Source organism: Lampris incognitus, chromosome 6 (assembly GCF_029633865.1).
Source record: "Lampris incognitus isolate fLamInc1 chromosome 6, fLamInc1.hap2, whole genome shotgun sequence".
Classification (NCBI taxonomy): Eukaryota; Metazoa; Chordata; class Actinopteri; order Lampriformes; family Lampridae; genus Lampris; species Lampris incognitus.
Window position 1 is genome coordinate 48626164 of NC_079216.1, and position 20482 is coordinate 48646645.

Sequence of the window (20482 nt, forward strand, 5' to 3'; positions counted from 1 at the left end):
GGAGCAGCTGAAAGCAGTAGTAGTAGTAGTAGTAGTAGGACCAGAGGGAAGATTGGCTTCTACTAGCCCAACAACACTTCCAGCAGCAACCTAGTTTTCCCAGGAGATCGCCCATCCAAGTGCCATCAAAGCCCACACCAGGTTAGCTTCTGTCATTCAGCAGAACCAGGGTACATGTTGGTATTATGGCTGCTGGCATGACATTACAGCACAAACAAAGCCATAAAGTTTTGCAGCTGAGTTCAATTTGCCCTTGTTTTGTGTCTGATTGCAATTATCCTTGTGGCAAAGTATAAATGGTGGCTTTGCGCCAAGAACACAGTAGGCAGGTTCAATGTCATTCATCCTTGATGTCATCAAGTATATATAGCAAGAATTGTTTGACCTGGCAACCTGTGTCTGTGAATGATTTGGGTCTCAGTTAAATCAATGTGATGTTCTCCTGCGAAATATCCACTCACGAGCACGCCTGGCATGATGATGCCTTCACCTGGCTACAATCACTGCTGCTATGATCACTGGAAAGTGTAGACGTCAGTTACCAACAACTCTGAAGATACGCAGTTTTCACTCTGTGTGTGGCCATTGTTGCTGGTGCTTGTGAATTGGACTTTTTTTTTTTTGTGGCAATGAGGCTCGTTTCCATACAAAGGGGCCAATTCTGTGCCAAATGCATGCATATTATCTAATTTAAATATGTGCAATTAGCACCAGAGCACTGAGACACTATTTACTTGGTAGCACAGTTAGGGGTGCATTTCAACCTTTGCGGGTGCTTTGAGAATTACACGGTTTCTTTTTGTCTTATTTGTGCAGATTTAGTGGCCACAAATGCTGCGCAATCCTTTTGTGAATTCGCCAATGAGTGTTTTGTCAGACTGACTGTTATTTGGAGTGCTTTAACTGTGCGCTCCCCCTCATGCCTCTCGGTGCTCCCTTGACCAATCATATATAACTTCAGTTACGTTGTTGGTCACCTAATCCAGCAGCCCAATCGTGTCAAACCGAACAGTCAGTCAACCACTCTAAACATGATCACTCACTCAGTCACCCTAACGTGGTCACTCAGTCAGTCAGTCAGTCAGTCAGTCAGAGACATTTGTGCTTGTAGGGTTGGCCCGCCAGCTGGTCCAGCCAAAAGTTACTGAAATGGCATGTGAAGGCTTATCCCTCAAAAACGAATACAAAAAAGGGATTTCAATTAACTTCATTCAACCTAAAAGAACGAACTGATAGCCTAGCCTAATTGATCCATGATCACAACTATGTAAGGTCTCCCGTTGTGTTCATAGAATACGTAGGAAAGAGAGAAAGATGCTGGTGAGAACGAAGACATGTTAAATGGTAACCTGTCAATCATGTTTGCGTGTTGTCTCATATCACATTGGAACTGGTGTTAATGTCTGTTGTATGCGCACTTGGTGACTCTGCACCTCCCAAACAAGAACATCAGTTTCCTCCCCGGAAAAGCTTTTCTGCCTTAGCTGGTCTGGACTTTCACCATTCATTACAAAATTTGCAGTTCGCCATGACAGAGTACGCTGCTTTTAAAGGAAATGAGAGGAGTTGATTTGATTGGCTGTAATTGAAGACAGCCCCCACCACTCTGTTGCGACCGATTACCACCAGTGCGACATGTCCTGAAATTAGCAAAAAAGTATTAGCCATACCTTAGCTCGACTGGCACCGTGAACTAGCGCCAGCACCTTTGACCGCGCTATAACCCGGAAACTAGAGCCCATAGTGTCTTCCATGTCTTATGCTTAAACACTAGAACGACCGGGATTTCACTCTTGCCTAAAACAACCATGGGCGGTCAAAATGACTGCCGGTTTTTAAATTCTATATTTTTTCAAATAAATACCCAACTGAGATATTAATGCATTGCATATGTTAGCGTGTCTGTTAGAAAACGACTGACACCAAAATTAAATTTTAATAATAATAATTGTATTAGCACCTTTCTAAAACATTGTTACAAGTGCGTCACAGAAAAAAACCAACAGATAAAACCTGACAAAGCAGGAATAAGAGTAAGATCAAATAAGAGTAAAATTAAAAACAGTAAAAATAAAAACAATCATCAAACATTTGTAAAAGCTTTCATAAAAAGAAAAGTTTTAAGACGAGATTTAAAAGAAGCTAAAGACTTAGTTCGTCTTAGCTCAGCAGGAAGAGCATTCCATAGTGTGGGGGCTCTCACAGCAAAAGCCCGATCACCCTTTGTAACCAACCGAGATCTGGGAATAACTAGCAGGGCTCCATCTGCAGACCTTAATGGTCGAGGGGGGACATACCACGTCAATAAATCGCTAATGTTTAACAACTATAATACTATTGTAGCGGATTCGGAGGGCAGTCTGGAAGACCATCGCCGGGACGCGAACACGCGTCTCCCACTCCCCAAGTGACAACGTTACACTACCCCTCTCCTTCAGGACATTTCAGCTCCCTCACGCCGCACGCGCTTCCGATAACCTCACGTTCTCACCATCCCACTTCTGACACCAATGTAGCGAATTCGGGGGGCAGTCCGGGAACCGCCACAGCCGGGACGCGAACCCATGTCTCCCACTCCGCAAGCGACAACGTTAACCAGTCGACTAAAGGGTCCGACCCGTTAGTCAAGGACCAACGTGTCTACTTATACATGCCCGGTACACTATTTTAAACTTCAGAGAGACATTGTGGAACTTGAATAATAAAATTTTAAAAGTTAAAACATTTACATGAAAAACAAAACGGAAAACATAAATTTATTAGTAGTTTACAATACCATACACGGCTTCCGGAAGACGGCGAACCGGGTAAGCAGCCGTTTCTAAGCTCTCGCTCAATTGCCCCTAAATTTTCATGAGAATTTCCAAGTTTTGCCAGTCAAACGAGATAAAAAACTTAAAGTGAACATTTAAACAAATAATTGGACTACCTCAAAGTAAAACGCTGGACCTGAAAGTTCTTCTATCTACTATGCCGCATGGAAAGACAGAAGCTAACGCTAATCTAAGTGCAGCCTCAGGCCAAGCAAGCGTGACTGCGCATAGTCTCGCGATACCAGACAATCGGAGATCTCCGCCTACCAATCGTCTGGGGATTTCTAAATGGAAGATAGTTGCTAGAACGGCGGCGAGAACGACCACTAAAAGGCCTACGCCTACTGCTACGCCCCTTACGTTTTGTCAAGGACACGCCTTACCGGAAAATACTGTAGCAAATCTTGGGGGGCAGTCTGAGAGACCGCCACAGTCGGGATGCGAACCCGTATCTCCCACTCCGCAAGCGATAACGTTAACCAGTTGACTAAAGGGTCCGACCCGTTAGTCAAGGACCAACGTGTCTACTTATCGATGCACGTTACACCTCCACCTCCCTCTCCCTCTCCCTCTCCTTCGGGAAGTGCGTCCCCGCGCTTCAGCATATCAGCTCCCTCACGCCTCTGGGCGCACGCGCTTCCGATGACCTCACGGTCTCACCATCCCACTTCTGACATCAATGTGGCGAATTCGGGGGGCAGCCCGGGAGACCGTCACCACAGCCGGGACGTGAACTCGTGTTTCCCACTCCGCAAGTGACAACGTTAACCAGTCGACTAAAGGGTTCGACACGTTAGTCAAGGACCAACGTGTCTACTTATCCATGCACGTTACAATATGCTCTCTCCCCATCCTCCTCCGTAGTGGAACAAACTGGAGATACAGCGAATCACTTTGTAACGCGGAGAGCTTTTTAAAACACCGAAAATGGATGTCCCGAGTAACGTTAGCTCATTTGATTCAGTTTTATCGAACATGTGCTCAGTCCACAAGATTGGTGCAGTTAAGGATTTACAGCGGCTTTGTTTAAAACTTTTAACCAGGGACAAGAAAGACGCGTTTGCTAGTTTACCAACTGGTTACGGGAAAAGCTTGGTCTGTCAAGCCTGGCCAACTGTCTGCGACTTGTTGTCCGCACAGGGAGAGAAATCTATGGTGCTGGTCATATGCCCTTTGCTGTCGATAATGGAGCAGGTGCAGTTTTTGAAAGCAAAAGTCCTTGTGTTTTGCACACCAGAAACTTTTGTTGGCCAAGCAAAGTGGAGAGGGCTTCTACAAACACCGTTATTTCGGGAGCGGCTGGTTGGAGTGGCTGTTGACGAAGTACACACTGTAGAGCAATGGTGAGTTTGAATTAATGTAAGCTCGCCGACTGTGTATTGTTTGTCTAGTTTTCTTCGGTGACTGCGCCTGAGCCATCCTATAACGTAAGTGTTACTGGCACGACAGTGTTTACAAGCACACGACTTCTGCATGTCACCGCCCCAATGTGACGGCCTCGCCCTAAAGACTTTGGATTGGTTCTGCAATGAACTTTTTTTTAAACTCTAATTGTTTCCACCCAGTTTTAGCAACGAAAGCTGGGAGAATGTCCTCAGTGTCTAGTTGAGCAAAGCGTTTAGAGACTGACTTGTGCGTCTAGATTGATCACGACTACCCGATGTTGGAAGTTTCAACCAACAACGTTATGAAGAGAACAACTTCTGCAACTTCAACGGAAGTTCTCGCGCAACCTGTAAAGATGAGAAATTCACAGGAACCAACTGCAGTCCCAGCGCGACTCTCGTCGGTGCTACAGAAAAGCTAACCTTAAATACGGACAACCACAAACACCAGAGCTTTAAAAATGTATGTGATGCACAGATCAATATGGGTGAAGTGGAAAAAGCCATGAAATGTTCATCCTTAGACAAATCCCCGGGTTCAGATGGCTTAACAAGTAATTTCAACAAGTATTTTTGGGACTATCTCAAAGAACATTCTTCTATATGTTAATAGAAATCTCCGAAACCCAAATTCTTCCAACTATGAAGCAAGGGATCATCACCCTCATTCCCAAACCTGATAAAGATCCAAACTTAATTGGCAATTTAAGACCCATAACCCTGCTTAATAATGACTATAAAATTCTAACTCATATTTATGCGAACAGATTGAAAACCGGTATCACACAAATTGTCTCAGACACACAATCTGGCTTTATAAAAGCTCAGTTCATAACAATATACGACTTGTACTTGACCATTTGGATTACAACTATTTGATTGAAGGTGAAGGTTTTATCTTTTTTTTTAAAACCTTTGACATGATTGAACACAAGTTTATGTTTTGTATTTTAGAATTGTTTGGATTAGGAGAAAACTTTATAAATTTAGTTAAACTCATTTATAAGGATACTAATTACAGTCTTATTACCACAAGGTCCAGCTCAAAGATTCTTAATTGACAAAGGAATTAAACAAGGTTGTCCCATCTCTCCTCTGCTTTTTATCGCTGCAGCGGAAATGCTCTCCATTCTTTTAAAAAAAATCAGATTTTGAAAAATTGACAGCCTTAGGAAAACAGCTGATGATCAGCCAACAGATGATACAAACACATTCATGAAAAATGGTAATCAAAGTCCAAAAATTCACAATGCAATCGATTTCTTCTCTAAAGCATCTGGCTTAAGATTAAACCTTAAAAAATGTGAATTACTTCCAATTCATAACTCTCCTCTGACAACAATTCATAATATTCCTGTTAAATACTTAGGTATTCACATTACAAAGGATAACCCTCTGGATAATCTCAACATTTGGAATAATCTAGATTTTATCTGAATTCGTGGTCTCAAAGAGACATCTCTATTATTGGTCAAGTCAAGTCAATTTTATTTGTATAGCCCAATTTCACAAATTCCAAATTTGGTCGAGTTTTTTCACAAAAATGGATTGCATTTCAAGATTCAATTACCCAGCTTACTCAATGTCACGCCTCAAAAATGTAATGAAAGCAATAAACCAGGTCAACTTTAATTATATCTGGAAAAGAAAAACACACCATATTAGAAAAGGAATTATGGTTAAAGATTTTGAGGAAGGAGGGCAATTGCATTGACTGTGTTAATGGTACTACAAAAATAAATTGGTGAAGGTCCTTTGTGAAAAATGAAAACAGCTTATGATTCCATATCCAAAGCCAAATTTTTACGAAGCTTGGAGGCATCAACTTTCTTCTTAAATGTAATTATGACCTTAAAAAACTCCCTATCAAATTATCAACATTTCATTAACAGATATTACTATATTGGAAAATGATCTACAAGCAAAATTTTAGTCCTCATACCACTCCATTGTGGAATTGCAGGTATGTGGTATGTAGAAATAAATCCTTGTTTTATAAAAATTGGCCTGAGAAAGGAATATGGCCTGTAATGCAGTTAATGGAAAATACAGGAAACATTATATCTTATGAGAACTGAAAACAATATGATACTGTTATCAAAAAAAATCCCACACTCTATAATAGTGATGTCTTATAACTTGTATCAAAGTAATGTAGATCCGCACCTTCCTAAACTTTTGGTGAATGGACATGATCTCATCGGTCTAAAATTGCCCAATACTACAATCCGGAGAGTCTTTGTCAAAGAATTATATCCATTTTCATCAAACAGAAACTCGCTTTTGCATTATTTCTCCAAAGATGAAGCTGAAAAATTGAGAACAAAATTCTTTAAGTTTCCAATTAAGTACACTTTAAAATTCTTAATGGAATATATCCTTCTGGAGAATTTTTAAGACATCAATTTGGTTTAGACTGTAACAACTACATTGAAACAACAGAACATGTGTTTTATCAATGTCAGTTTGCCTTTTGGGAAGACCTGTATTACTGGTTGTTTCCTAAATTTGTCAATTTCTTTGAACTAAAAAAAGAAAAGGATGTGATTTTTCGTGTTCTTGTGAAAGATGGAACAACACATGATTTGGCAATTAACACAATGATTGGAAAGTTCTTTTTAGAGAAGAACAGATTCCTGAAACCGCAGCCAAACTTCCTCATATTTCATAGGGAACTGTGTCATTATTTCTCATCACTGAGCTTAATGGAGAAGAACAATGCTATGGCACTCTGAATTGATGGCAGAACTTGAACTTGTGGAGAACCCCTAGGATTCCCCTCCCTTTCATTTACGTATTTAATTTTCTTCATTTTCTTTACTTTTACTTCCTCCCGCTTTCTTTTGTTTTATGTGTTGTATGTAGAATTTATTCATCAATGTCAAGGCTCTTATTTTTTCTTAAGTTGTTACTCCTGCTGCTGAAAATAAAAATAATAATGAAGCTGAAGAACTCAGATTGCACTCATTTAATTTATTTTGATGTCATGTTGTGAAAGCCAGCCTACGGACCTGACTGGGACCTCTTGGTAGAGCAATGGCTCACATCTTGTACTCATTTTACTCTGAAATAACTTGTTTCAAGATCCTAACAATGCCTCTGGTTTTGACAAGGCAGTGTTCTCTTTAAATATTTTTTTTAATAGTATCTGAAACCCATTATTGAAATCATTTGAAATTAAGATAACACATCTCAGAATCATCTTGTCGGATATCATTCGATCTCTTTCACACACATTACAATTTAATTAACTGACTAGTTAATTGATTATTTTAAAAAAAAAAGAAGCTCAAATCTCTTGGGGGCCGAGCTCCTTATAAGGTCAAATCCTAAAAAAAAGTTAAAATGCTAGATGAGAAATAAAAGTCAATGTCACACACACACACACACACACACACACACACACACACACACACACACACACACACACACACACACACACACACACACACACACAAAACAACAAAAAAGAAACAAATCAAGTCAACCTACCCTTAACTATCAGGACCAGGCAGCTCCAAATCAGGATTTTCCCCAGTAAAAAGCCCATCGCATCACAGCGGAGGTACAGGCAAAGAATTTACCACCGTTGGATTTCATACATCCAAGTTAATCGAGGAGTAGAGCAGTTTTAAGGGTATGAAGGGGGCTGATCTGATTGGCCAAGTTGAAGCACGCCCCAACTCCTCCTACTTATAATGTGTTCATCCTAATCCAACCCCTTTACCCACTGCACCAGGGCTATGCTTGCATCTCAGGTCACCAAATCACCATGTCCATGTGTGCTTGCGCCCAGTTTCAGAAAAATAGAGCCCATTATGTTGAGCTAGGTCATGGAAGCGATTTTTAAGAGATTTGTACTGCAATTTCAAAGCCAAGCAGAATATATCTCAACATGGTGCAACTGTGGCTATATAAAAAGCAGAGTAGTCCATTATAATATCACTGGATGCAGTGAGAAATGCTCTTTTTACAACCCTATGCATTTTTCCATTGAGTTGAAATACAAATGGACCCTGAACCATGTAAGGGAATCGAAATAAAATGTCAGTTTTAAAGGTCAATGCAGCAGGAAATGGCAAATTTCCAATTGGGAGTACAAAAACAACATACATACAAGTACAGGACCGAGTCCAGTAATGCCTTTCATATAGAGGAGTCCAGTGCTCAAGCTTGGACCTGTGCATTAGCCAATATAAAAAAAAAATTTGAACACAAAGATGAAAGTTGGGACTTTTGACACTGAATACACAGTTGTCACGAGAGACATCATACCCCCAATAAAAAAAATGGCAACATGTTGAAACTTTCAGACTGATTGGTTTCACAGAAAGGTGAACCAACTTTTTGGATTCAGTTCAAAGGAAAATCCAGCGGCAGATAATGAACAAATAAAACCCTGGCCCATAACAATATGTGCTTAACACTAACAGTGGCATTAACACCCTATGAACTATTGAACATCTCAGAATCCAACAAACACCGATTCCCTACAATAATGGTACCCAACGGGAATCACAGAGCACCTCAGAGGCTTGATTGATTAAGGGTTGCATTTATAGTTCATAATTGCAGCGACTGCTGATTCTTTATGTGTTAAAAGACTGCACAGTTTTACTTGTTTCACTTCATAAGGAACACTGCCTTCAGTGCTTCCAAAGGTCTGATATATCCTTGTGGTGGTAATCTGCACTGGCAGGCTGTGACCCATTGACAAAAAAAATGGCTTAAAATAGTGAAAAAAAAATAGTAATCTCATTTTAGTTAACCCGGTGAGTCCATCTTTGTAATTTGTAATAGCACAGTTGCTATGGCGATACAAGCAACGCTTTCTTTTGCAGAGTCGACCACCAAGGTCAAACAAGTCACACAATTAGCACCGAATGCTTGCAAAATATCTGTGAAATCTGTGCTGGTGTGTCTGCCTCACTGTTGCTCTGTAGAGTAAGGACAATTATTTACTTTGACTTCTTGCATGTGCTGAGCATGTGGAAGCAGAGTGAACAGGGATGGGAGGGATAGAGAGAGGGAAGGTTGTCCTCTGGTTAATAAACTGTGGATTTTCTCAGAAATAGATTTTTTTTTTTTAATGGGACTCCAAATGCATATAGGTAGCCACTAATATACCTGTGAGGAAAACTTTGGTCTTGTTTATCTTGTAGTTTCCCATCACTGGAACCTCATTTGCATGAAACATTCTATTTCATGCTGATATTAACCGACGGTGGGCTACACCAAATCTGGAAAGGAACTATCTAAGCATTTACAAAAGGCACTATTTCATGTTACCTGGTGTCAGAATTGTTAGATGCTCAGTGTACAAGCATGTGGTCCTGTGTAGCTCTCTCAGTAGGGTGCAATGTGTTATGGCAGTATATGCCTTGAGCATGGTACTAAAACTGGCAAGGTTAGGGGTTTGATTTCTACTTGGGGAATCTCAAGTCTAAATCATAATTGACTTAGTAACAGTGGCAGCTGGTGCTAACAATTTTTTTTGGGGGGGGGCACAATTTACCTTGGCACAGCACACCTGACAGCTGCTTTAATGTCCACAAGTTATTATTGCCCCCCCCCAAAAAGTGTTAGCGCCAGCTGCCACTGCTTAGTTATCAATATGGTTAGCATGAAAGAAAAACACAAAGGACATTTTCTTTTCACTTCTTGTTTTGTTCACTTGGTTTACAGTACTTTTCACATTTTGCATGTTATACTGAACCCCAAAGTTACAAAAACATGCTTCCTATCTTTCCAGTTACAGCTGATAGTTGTTCCAAATAACTTCTCTATCTATATCACCTGGAATATACCCTCTCTGATGTTTTTAACTCTGACTGCATGTATCCAAAAAAAATCAAGACGGGATAAGGGATCCAAACATTATAAACCTTGTCTAATCCTACAATATTTAATCAGGATCAGGATTTGCTTGTTTGGTCTGCATTTTTCACACCTTAAAATTAGTTTTGCCCTTTCTAGAGAGAGCACTAGCACACTTCACAATGTCATGGAGAACTTGGCACGCTCTCTCTGTTCCTAAAGCATTTCATGTTGATTATAATGACAATATCAATTCACAAGTATTTGGTGGGCACCTCTATAGTGGTTCTGTTCTTGTATGTAGGCCAGTTCTAAACCAGCTACCACTAATTGCAGAGTATGTCAGGATTTTCAACAGTTTTGCATTGCCTGCCTTCAGATCATGAGACGCAAGTGAAAGCAGGGCAATTATATTTACATCTCAAAGCTGTTTGTGATAAAAATGAAATTCCAAAATCCAGTGTTCCTAAAATCCCAAGGACCATTTGAATTCCTGTCTGTTTTGTTAGGACAGCTCATTCTTCTGTTTACAAAAAGCACTAAAACAGTTTGCAAAAGCTTATCAGTCGAAAATGTAAAAAAAGAAAAAAGACAGGTCATCATTTACCACAATCTTTTATCACTATGTGTATGCCAGACGGTTTATTCAATTCAATCAGTCTTTTTTTTTGGGCGGGGGGGGGTTCCCCCTTTTTTCTTCCCAGTTGCATCCAGCCAATCACCCCACTCTTCCGAGCCGTCCTGGTCAATGCTCCACCCCCTCTGCCAATCCGGGAGGGCTGCAGACTACCACATGCCTCCTCCAATACATGTGGAGTCGCCAGCTGCTTCTTTTCACCTGACAGGGAGGCGTTTTGCCAGGGGGACGTAGCGCATAAGAGGATCACGCTATTCCCCCCAGTTCCCCCTCCCCCCTGAACAGTCACCCCGACCGACCACAGGAGGCGCTACTGCAGCGACCAGTACACATGCCCACATCTGGCTTCCCACCCCCAGACATGGCCAGTTGTGTCTGTAGGGATGCCCGACCAAGCTGGAGGTAACACAGGGATTTGAACCGGTGATCCCCATATTGGTACGCAACAGAACAGACCGCGACGCCACCTGGATGCCCCTTAATTCATTCAGTCTTGCTTCATCTTCTCATTGTCTAGCTTAGCACCCAAGATTCTCCACCATGCAGCAAACACAGATGGAATCACAGAACACAGACATAAAAATGGATTTCAGATATAAAAACGCAAGTGCAATCAATTTGGAGATTTGGGAGAGAGGATTACAAAATTGAATATATTTAGGAAGATATGGTAATTTGTCCTTAGACCATCCATTGCTCCACCCAAAAACTGGTCAAACTTCTATGTCTTTGTGCACATGACTGTGCACCTGTTTGTACATCAGTAAGCAGCAAAACGTGGGTTTGTTTTATGGGACAGAGAAAAAAATGTCAAAGTGACCAGCATCACAGAAGACAACAATGTCAACAAAAACTAAGAAACTTTGCATTACCAGCTAAATTCAGGGCAGAACAGTGTCCAAGAGACATCTAGGACTCTGGACAATGGCTGTTCTGAAAGTTTCGATTACTTTGAGGACTTTGATTAAAATAAACTCAAAATGTTATTTTGCTTTACTGTTTCTTATTGAAGCCGATTACACAAACTTTCTTGCAGTAAAAATTAGTATCAAGAAAGGTCCGCGGTGGTGTAGTGGTCTAAGCATCGGCTTTGTGTCGATGCAGTTGCCCACTGAGGGGTTCGCGCCTCGGTCTCGTCAGATCCGACTATGGCCGGAACGCTGTCTTCGGGAGGGGGGGCGGAGTCAGCTTGTGTTCGTCACATGAATGCACCTCTGTGTGTCGGAAAAAGCAGTGGTTCGGCCTGGCGTCGCCTTGTCACGAAAGTGGGGAGGCGTCTCCTTCAAGACTGCCGGCCAGAGAGATGCAGTTGGCGAACGCATGCAGTACGAGGGTGGGAGTTTCAACTAAAATAGGGATCGATTGGCCACTAAATTGGGATAAAAAGGGGAAAATCAGAAATTTAAAAAAAAATTAGTACCAAGAAAAGAATCTGAATAAAAGAAATGAAACTAGGAAAACTGATGATAGGAAAAAACAAAATGGATTTCCTATCTGCAAATGCATCTTAGCAACTTCTACATTGTTCTGACAGTTCTGTGGCTCAAACAGACAGAATTCCTCTGGCGTACACATAGGTCATCACAGAAGAGCCTGGCCATTCTCTAGTTGACTTGCACTCAGCCTCCAAGTGTTTGAAAGCCATAGTGTCTTCCATGTCTTATGCTTAAAGGGAAATTTCACCGATTTTCAACCTTTTCAACCTCTATCTGCAACGGTTATAGCACATGAAAAACATCTGCAGTTGTTCCTGATATTTTTTTCATCTCTGAGGCGGAAGTGAAACCGAGTTTGTTTCTTGCTTCCAAGTAATGTATCGTGGCATCAGTTGATTGCCGGTAAAACTAAATACATCCTAGCAGAATTTTGAATACTGCAATCTACTCTGAACACACTGTTCAATATACAGATCCTCATTCTGTTGGCTAAGTTATGTTTCTGATGGTAGAAATTACGCCCCACAACACTAGCACAGAGGATTTTATGGACGATGATAGAGAGGCTCTGTGAAAAGAAAGATATGCCTGTATAAATGCTTGTTATAATGTCCCAACGGTTTTAAAATCGCTGTTTTCTATTTTTTTTTAAGATTATGTTTATTATCCAATGCAGCTTTATTATCTAGCTTCTTTGACGATTCGATTTTGTGTTTCAATCTGGCTCCAAAATGATTTCCCCTTCCTTGTTTCTGCCCCAACACCAGTACCTACAAGAGACTAGATGGGTGCAGGCCTACAAGTAACATATATAACTCATTTTTTATCAAGGTTTGAATAAATGTTTCATACTAGTCATAACGACCTTTTACATTGCAAAAACTGCCTTTTGTCTCTTCAAAACAGACCCCCGCGTCTCAGAATCAGTGCATTTTTGATGACCACATTGTTCAAACATTGTCTGTTGCCCATTGCCACAAAAACAGATGTGTATCATCTAAAACATATTAACACATTTTGTTAACCCTACTTGAACCACCAAATCTTTACAATTAAGTCCAATTTTTTTACCGTTTGAATGGAAAAGGGGCTATTTAAAAACATCAGGAGGACATATAAAAATGGTCAGTCCAGTCTGGAACAGCTTGGTCTGACCTTTTTCCTAACGTGTTGACTATGCAGTGTTCTCTTTAAATACTGATTTCTTTAAAGGTATCTTAACTCCAGTATTAAAATCGTTTGAATTTGAGATATCGCATCTCTGAATCATCTTATCAGACATCCCTCGATCTCTTTTACACACGTTAGATTAAACAATTACGTGGCTAGTGAGTTAAAGGTGCTATCTATGTGTGGCTGTACATAAAAAAGTCGGTCGCTGCCATGAGAGACAACAGTCAGCCAAGGCAACCAAGCCATACACGCTCAAACAGCAAGGCAGCATAGAAGTTGCACATTTGCTGACATCTGCCACCTACGGAGGCCCGCAGAGTATATTTTTTTCGCCGCATGGTGTGTTGAGGTTTGCAAGCAGGGAGCCAAGTCTTTTGGGGATGGGGTGTCAAACCACATCAAAAAAAAAAGAGCCAAACTGGCCTTCTGTGTTTTTGATTGCGGAGATCTGGGCAGAGTGGGGGAGGGGCGCGGGTACTCCACTTTGTTTCACCCGGGACCTTCCGGCAGCCCCCTGCTAGCGTTTACTCGTAAACTTATCGGCAAAGGCTGACATTTTCCTAACTCGGCACCTCAAAGTGTGCATCCTTGAAGGCATCGGACAATGCGCCAACAGGTTTACTCCAGCCGAGTCGTAAAATGGTTTCACGCTCAAGCGTCGTCTTTCCCCCCACATTTAGTGCAAAGCGTGTAAAGCGTACAGATCCCATTTAAAGCATAAGCATAAATATGGATTCTGTGTGTGAACTCGACGTGGCATTTACCTTGTACGTTATGTTTAACACCTATTAATAACCGGTTTACCCGCAACACTGATTTGTTTGCACAACACAAGTGGAAGGTTGTTTCGGCGGACGGTACTACACACACGGCTTTCAAGAAAACCCACCTGAAACCGGACATTTCCATACGTGCAACCTTTATCTATAGCTATATCTATAGATATGGCTATATATATATATTATTTTACGGGGAAGATTTATTTAAGGAATCAACTCGTTACAAAACTCGTTGCAGCCTTAAGAAGCGGAGCAGTACACTGAAGGATTGCGCGATAGATTAACATTTCGATCGACTTAATGGTAAAGATTGCAACTCATCCAAAGGAGCAAGTAAGTTACACGATTCTCCGGGGATGGGGGAAAGTGGACATTTAGCGTGTTTCTTTTCCTTCTTTTACACGCATACACACAAATGCCGATATTCAACTTCTTTTGCCGAAGCAGAAATTCCGTCTGACACCCGACACCGAGTAGAGACGGTGGAAGCTACCAAGGCCCGAGAAGACACACCAGGCTGGCTTACAACTAAGTCCTGCTTTGCCCCCTTCAACAAGCAGCGTTAATTCAGTTTGACGCGAACTTCTTCTGATTTTGCATACGTTGGCCTTAAAAGATTAATCTCTACACTCAAAAGTATAGTTTTTTTCCCTCTCTCGCTAACACCTCCCCAACTGTGTGGCCCGGGGGATCTTACAAACTCTACTTTGGGGATCAGGGTTTGGAGCAACGTGTCATCTATACAAGACGGGAAAATTCATTTCAGTTAGAAGGATAAAGGAGACAAATTCGCATTCACTCAAAGGTTTCCGATCGTAACTAATCTGTTATTACGCCCCCCTGGTAGTCCACAGCTCATCAGTAGCCTGATAACTTCCCAGTGTCTTTCCAGGAATCCATGTTCTCTTTCCATCGTGCTGCTAGCTACCTTCGAAGGGAGCCCGAACACACACACACACACACACACACACACACACACACACACACACACACACACACACACACACACACACACACACACACACACACACACACACACACACACACACGAAACAAAAAAGGAAACAAAACAAGTGAACCTACCCTTAACTATCGGGACCAGGCAGCTCCAAAGCAGGATTTTCACCAGTAAAAAGCCCATCGTAAATCCTCTGCGCTTCAAATCCATAGTCGCGGCTCCATTTCTGTGGGTTTTCGCTCCTGAAGAAAAGTTGCGGGGAAGTTCGGCCGCGGGTGACGTCTGGGAACGTGTGAGCTCGTGAGAGAGACAGAATCGGCGGTGCGTTCTGTCGGCGTGCACGCGCCACCATAGACATGCGCGCCACCCTCTATGCTGTGATTGGTGAGCTCGCACACGAGAGAATGAGCGAGAGAGAGCCAGATAGACAGATGTATCTCTGTTAACAGCAATGTCCACATTTTTCTAATTTTGTTTTAAGCTGTCAGTATATATACACATATTTTAACAGCAAAATCACTATTTTTTAGTTTGTAACTTTGTATTTAAAAGTTAACTTTACCATTTTTATTTGACTACAATGTTGCAACGTGACACATTGTTTACACATTTCATTCTTGTAGATCTCCATTGATTGTATGTAATTTTTGTTTTATTTCACACTTGCTTTGACAATGTAAACGTATGTTTCCCATGCCAATAAAGCCCTTCTGAATTTGAATCTGAGACAGACGGAGGAGAGAGAGAACAGAGAACAGGGAGAGAGAAAACAGGGAAGGAGAGAGGCAAGCGGAAGCTGCGTGACGTCACAGACAGCGGCAGCAAAGTTTATTTGTTTATATCTTTATTTACTTTTTCGGTTTTGCAAATTTGTTCATGTCTGCCAATGTCATGTGTTGCAGTGGTGCGTTGTCATATGCGCACTTTTTGCGCATCTTCGCAAAACTCTGCGACGGAGTTGGTATTTCCCCTTAACGCCTTTCCGCCGAATTCAAAAGAGACTTCAGAAATGAACCCATGTCGTCAAACGGAACCAAAACACGTTTTTTATGCGGGAGCTCATTTTGCCACCTCAAAAAGCCTGACATGGAGAAACGGGGTATGTGCACTTTAATTGGCGTTAACACGAACTTTCCCCTGAATAGATAAGAAAGGTTGTGAGGTTATAAGATAAGAAAGAACACTGGGAAGAACAAGCAGCTCTCCTCTGACTGACCGGAGGGCTAATTCAAGAAACATGTTTCACTAACACTTGTGGGTCAGCATTTGTGATCCTTGCAGCAAGCCAGTCTATTCCTGCTTTGTCTTCAAAGAAATGACTAATAAAGGAGGAATAAAAGCCAAGAATGCTTCACAATTTAGAATGAGTGACCATGAACATGGACCCCTCTCCTGTTAAAATGTAGCTCTGTGGTGTTTCGTGGGAATGTATATTGTAACAAATGTCTTATTTCAGTTTTTTTTTTGTTTTTTGTTTGTTTGTTTTTTTTTTTTTGTAGAATGACAAAAAGGGTCCCTCCATTTGCTAACTTATTCTTCATTCACATTAGCTCAACCCCAAAACGTCTTGCTTGACTGGACATCTGGGTTGTCTTGTTCTTTACCATGGCACAAAACAGTACATAGCCTGGAAAATAACAAGCACCGTGCTTTAGTATGTAATAAAATAAAAGAAATGACGGACCTGGTAAATATTGTTGAATGTTTGGACTCATGATAAACACAAACAGAAAAAAGCCACATGTACAGTCCCCCCTTTCAAACACACCTACCATCAACTCAGCACTGATAAAGCTGATCTCTCTTCAGGATTGGTTTGCATCCCAAACTGGCCTTGAATCAAAAGACTCCATAAACAAAAAGCATATGTGCTCCTCATCTCTCCCTCTCTTTCTGTGCGTGTGAGAGACAGGCAGCTATTCCTAGTCATAGATCATGAACTGATAGAGCAGGAATATTATTAGTTGTAGTAGCAGTTGTACACATAGTTGTCTTTGGTTTTTGCATTTGAATGATATAAAGGAATAAAGAAAAACATGAAAATTAAAAATAATGATGATGCAAATCACCGTTTCTTGGTAGACATATAGCTAGGGTGCTTCAGAGGGTTGACATAGAACATTTCATAATCAGCTGGAAATTACATTGGTACAGTCAGGTCAGATAGGTGATATGTATATATATATAATTTATTATCCTATCTGCTCTGCAAAATCCATTGTGGGTAGTGTCTGGACACACAAAAGCTTTATCATGAAGTAGATGCAAACAGCAAGATGATGACTTGAAGGACGATGCCTCTCTTTATCCACTCTCTGTGCTGAATGAGCTATTTCCAGCCAGGAGTCTGCCATTCCTTTAACATATTGCAGCTGAGGTTAAGGTAGACCTGGTAGACAGATACTAGGTGGTCCGTGAAGGCGTATCGGGTGCTAGCTGTGCAGATACAAGATGATATGTAGAAATATATTTAATGTAGGCTTGAGTTAACACAGGCATGCCATTTTGCAGTATGTTGAGAATTGGTGTAGAGAAGATGGTGGTCCCTGGAGGCTGAAAGTCACTGGTAAGCCCTCACAGAAAGTTGAATCAGTCAGTTGAGACTGAGGAGGTCACTTAGTAGATGAGTGATGAAATGTTTCTCTCAATAAATGTTGTGTCCAGATGAACTGATTCAACTTTGTGATTTTTCTTACCTGGATTGAGCGTGCATAAAGACACTGTTAAGCCCTCTTGATATGTTGTGGACCTTAATGAAAAACCAGTGAGGGAAGGGGCTGACTTGACAAGCCTAATGATATACCCACTCTTAAACTGTTAATGATAGTTGATTTAGGTAGTTTCATAGAAAAATACCGCCTGTGAAATGAGACAGTAGATTCATGACACTGTGGCTGGATGTCCTCAATGGTATCCACTATCAAGTTAGTACCTTAGGTCAGGACATGGCTTAATACATAAGTTTTTCATCTGCGTTGGTGTTCAATGTGAATGCTCACACTGGATTATGGGACATGTATTTATACATCCTGTCAAGTAAGCAGTGGGCAGATGCTTCCTTTGTGTGTTTTTTTTCCAGCTATATCTCGCCCAAATTGATCTTCATTAGTATTGCTATCTAAGACATCCCAGAGAAGATCCCCGCAATCCACTGGGAAGGATATTTTCTACCTTCTCCGATTCTATATTTCAAGACTAGGCTACTGTCCAAAGAATGTTTTAATGAAACATATTTTCTTTCCTCAGTCACCTGCAAGCACAGCCCAGACATATCTTTGATCCACACGCCGCTCTTTCTCCCCATCCAAAATTGTGGAAAGGATCTCTGCATTGGTCTGCCTGCTCTCTATAAAAGACCAAGGCTTAGGAGTAACTGGCTGTGTGTAACAAATACCTATCTCCCTTGCTGGATAACAACAAACAGGTGAAGCTTAAAAAACACTGCCTGAGGCCGGAGTCAGGATGTTGTTTAAATGGCAGTAAGTTAAAAGCAAACTTTGATTCAGTCACATAACAACATTCAAAATACATGGATGATAAATGAAAAAGATCACAGTATTCCGAGCAAGTCTGCCGCAGGATTAGGTATTGATAAAGCTCAAAGAGTTTTGTGCTCGTCTGCATCAGCAAGTATGGAGTAAAATTATTACTTAGGACTTTTAAAAAAAACTATCACAATCAATAGTTAAATCAGTTGAAATTGTTCATTAGCAAGATTTTAGATCTGTCTATACTTGGATGTATCTATATACACATATCTATACCCACAGATTGATAGATAGATAGATAGATAGATAGATAGATAGATAGATAGATAGATAGATAGATAGATAGATAGATAGATAGATAGATAGATAGATAGATGTCTTCTTGTTAGACTAAAATTAACTGAATTCAAACTAGCTGACATATGCTGTGCTAAGCATAACATGGATAATCTAGCATCAAACTTGAGAGGTTTCCATACACAAGGTCTTTTTCCTTACAGACACATGTCAGACTCTCAGGTTCGCAGTAGTGGTGGACAAAATGAACAAACAAGATATGAACAAACAGGGACCAAGTCTTTACGCATCTTTCAAGCCATCAAGCCCCTGAAATGTTAACTGATACCATCCCCTCACAGATGTAGCCAGAACCTCCAGCTCAATGGTGTGAGAGGAGAGCCAGGAAAAAAATGTTCAAAGACAGAGTGTGGGTGCCAGAAGTTCTTCAGATAGAGAACAACAAATGGAGGCTCTCCAGACACTCTATCATTTTGGTGGCACCGATGAAGACAGGCACACATTGTTTGAGTCTTTTCTTTTCATTTTCAATACCAAGGTAACTAAGTTTTGTGTTGAAACTGAATTTGAAAGACAGCCTTAAGTCTTTGCAAGCTGTGAAAAATTACCTTCCAAAGTTCCCCCAAACATTAAAAGGGAATTGGGCCTATTTTTGTTACCATGATGATGGTCTGGGCTCATGATAAAAAGAGCATACACTGGAGAACAGAGAAACGAGTTTTTCCACTACGGTTGTTACAATTGCAAAGTCTCTTTTTTTTCTTTCTTTTTTTTAACATGGTGTTATTTTGTGTGCAAGGCCATGTGATGGCCTGGCGGCCTGTCCAGGGTGTCTCCCTGCCTGCCACCAAATCAATGTTGGGATAGGCCCCAGCATCCCCGCGACCCTGATAGCAGAATAAGCGGTTTGGAAAATGGAATGGAATGGTGATGCTGGTCGCTTGGCTCGGGTCCTGGGCTGTTCCGGTGGCATCTGGACACTGCTTGGCATCCTCCTCATCATATTCTTCATATATTTTATAATTCTATTATCCTCTTTCAATGTTGTATTCTGTAAATTCTGTAAACACAACATCCATTTCACATCTGTCCATCTTAGGGGAGAGATGCCTCCTCTGTTTCTCTCCCTGAGGTTTCTTCCTATTTTTTCTCCCTGTTAAAAGTTTTTTATTTTATTTTTTTAGGGAGTTGTTCCTTATCTGATGCGAGGGTCTAAGGACAGGATGTTGCGTTGCTGTAAAGCCCCCTGAGGCAAATTTGTAATTTGTGACATTGGGCTATACAAATAAAACTGACTTGACATTGAAATAGCTCCAATGCTAATGCTTGATCCACGAGCAGCTCTGTATCGATTGCACCTTGCAAGATTCAAAGCAAATAGTGTGAATCAAGTGTGGCGTCTTACTGGTGGTAGCTGTCATTAGAGTTTACATATCCTCACTTGGACAACACAGTATTACAGAGACTAGCAAGTAGCAGCATTAACAGCTACAACTTGGGTGGAACAGTGGAGGCTAGGACAAAATTAATTAAGCCAATGATTTATATTAAATTTTGTGATGTGAAGAAAAAAATCCCAAATTTTACCTACTACAAAGATAGTATCAATCTGGTTCAGTTTAGTGACAATTTTTACTGTACTATCTGAAACATCAACTTCTGATTTTTAATTACACTTATATACCCCCCCCAAAAGAAT

At 41.0% G+C, this 20482-nt stretch overlaps 1 protein-coding gene across 1 annotated transcript in view; it reads right to left on the bottom strand.

Annotated features, from left to right (window-relative positions):
• The window catches only part of lrp5 (low density lipoprotein receptor-related protein 5), a 75636-nt gene extending 60369 nt beyond the window's left edge, over positions 1-15267 (bottom strand). The window contains exon 1 of the mRNA XM_056281346.1: positions 15124-15267. Within this exon, the coding sequence (XP_056137321.1) occupies positions 15124-15208 (85 nt within the window). The 5' untranslated portion in view covers positions 15209-15267. The remainder of the gene's footprint in view (positions 1-15123) is intronic.
• Positions 15268-20482: the final 5215 nt, after the last annotated feature.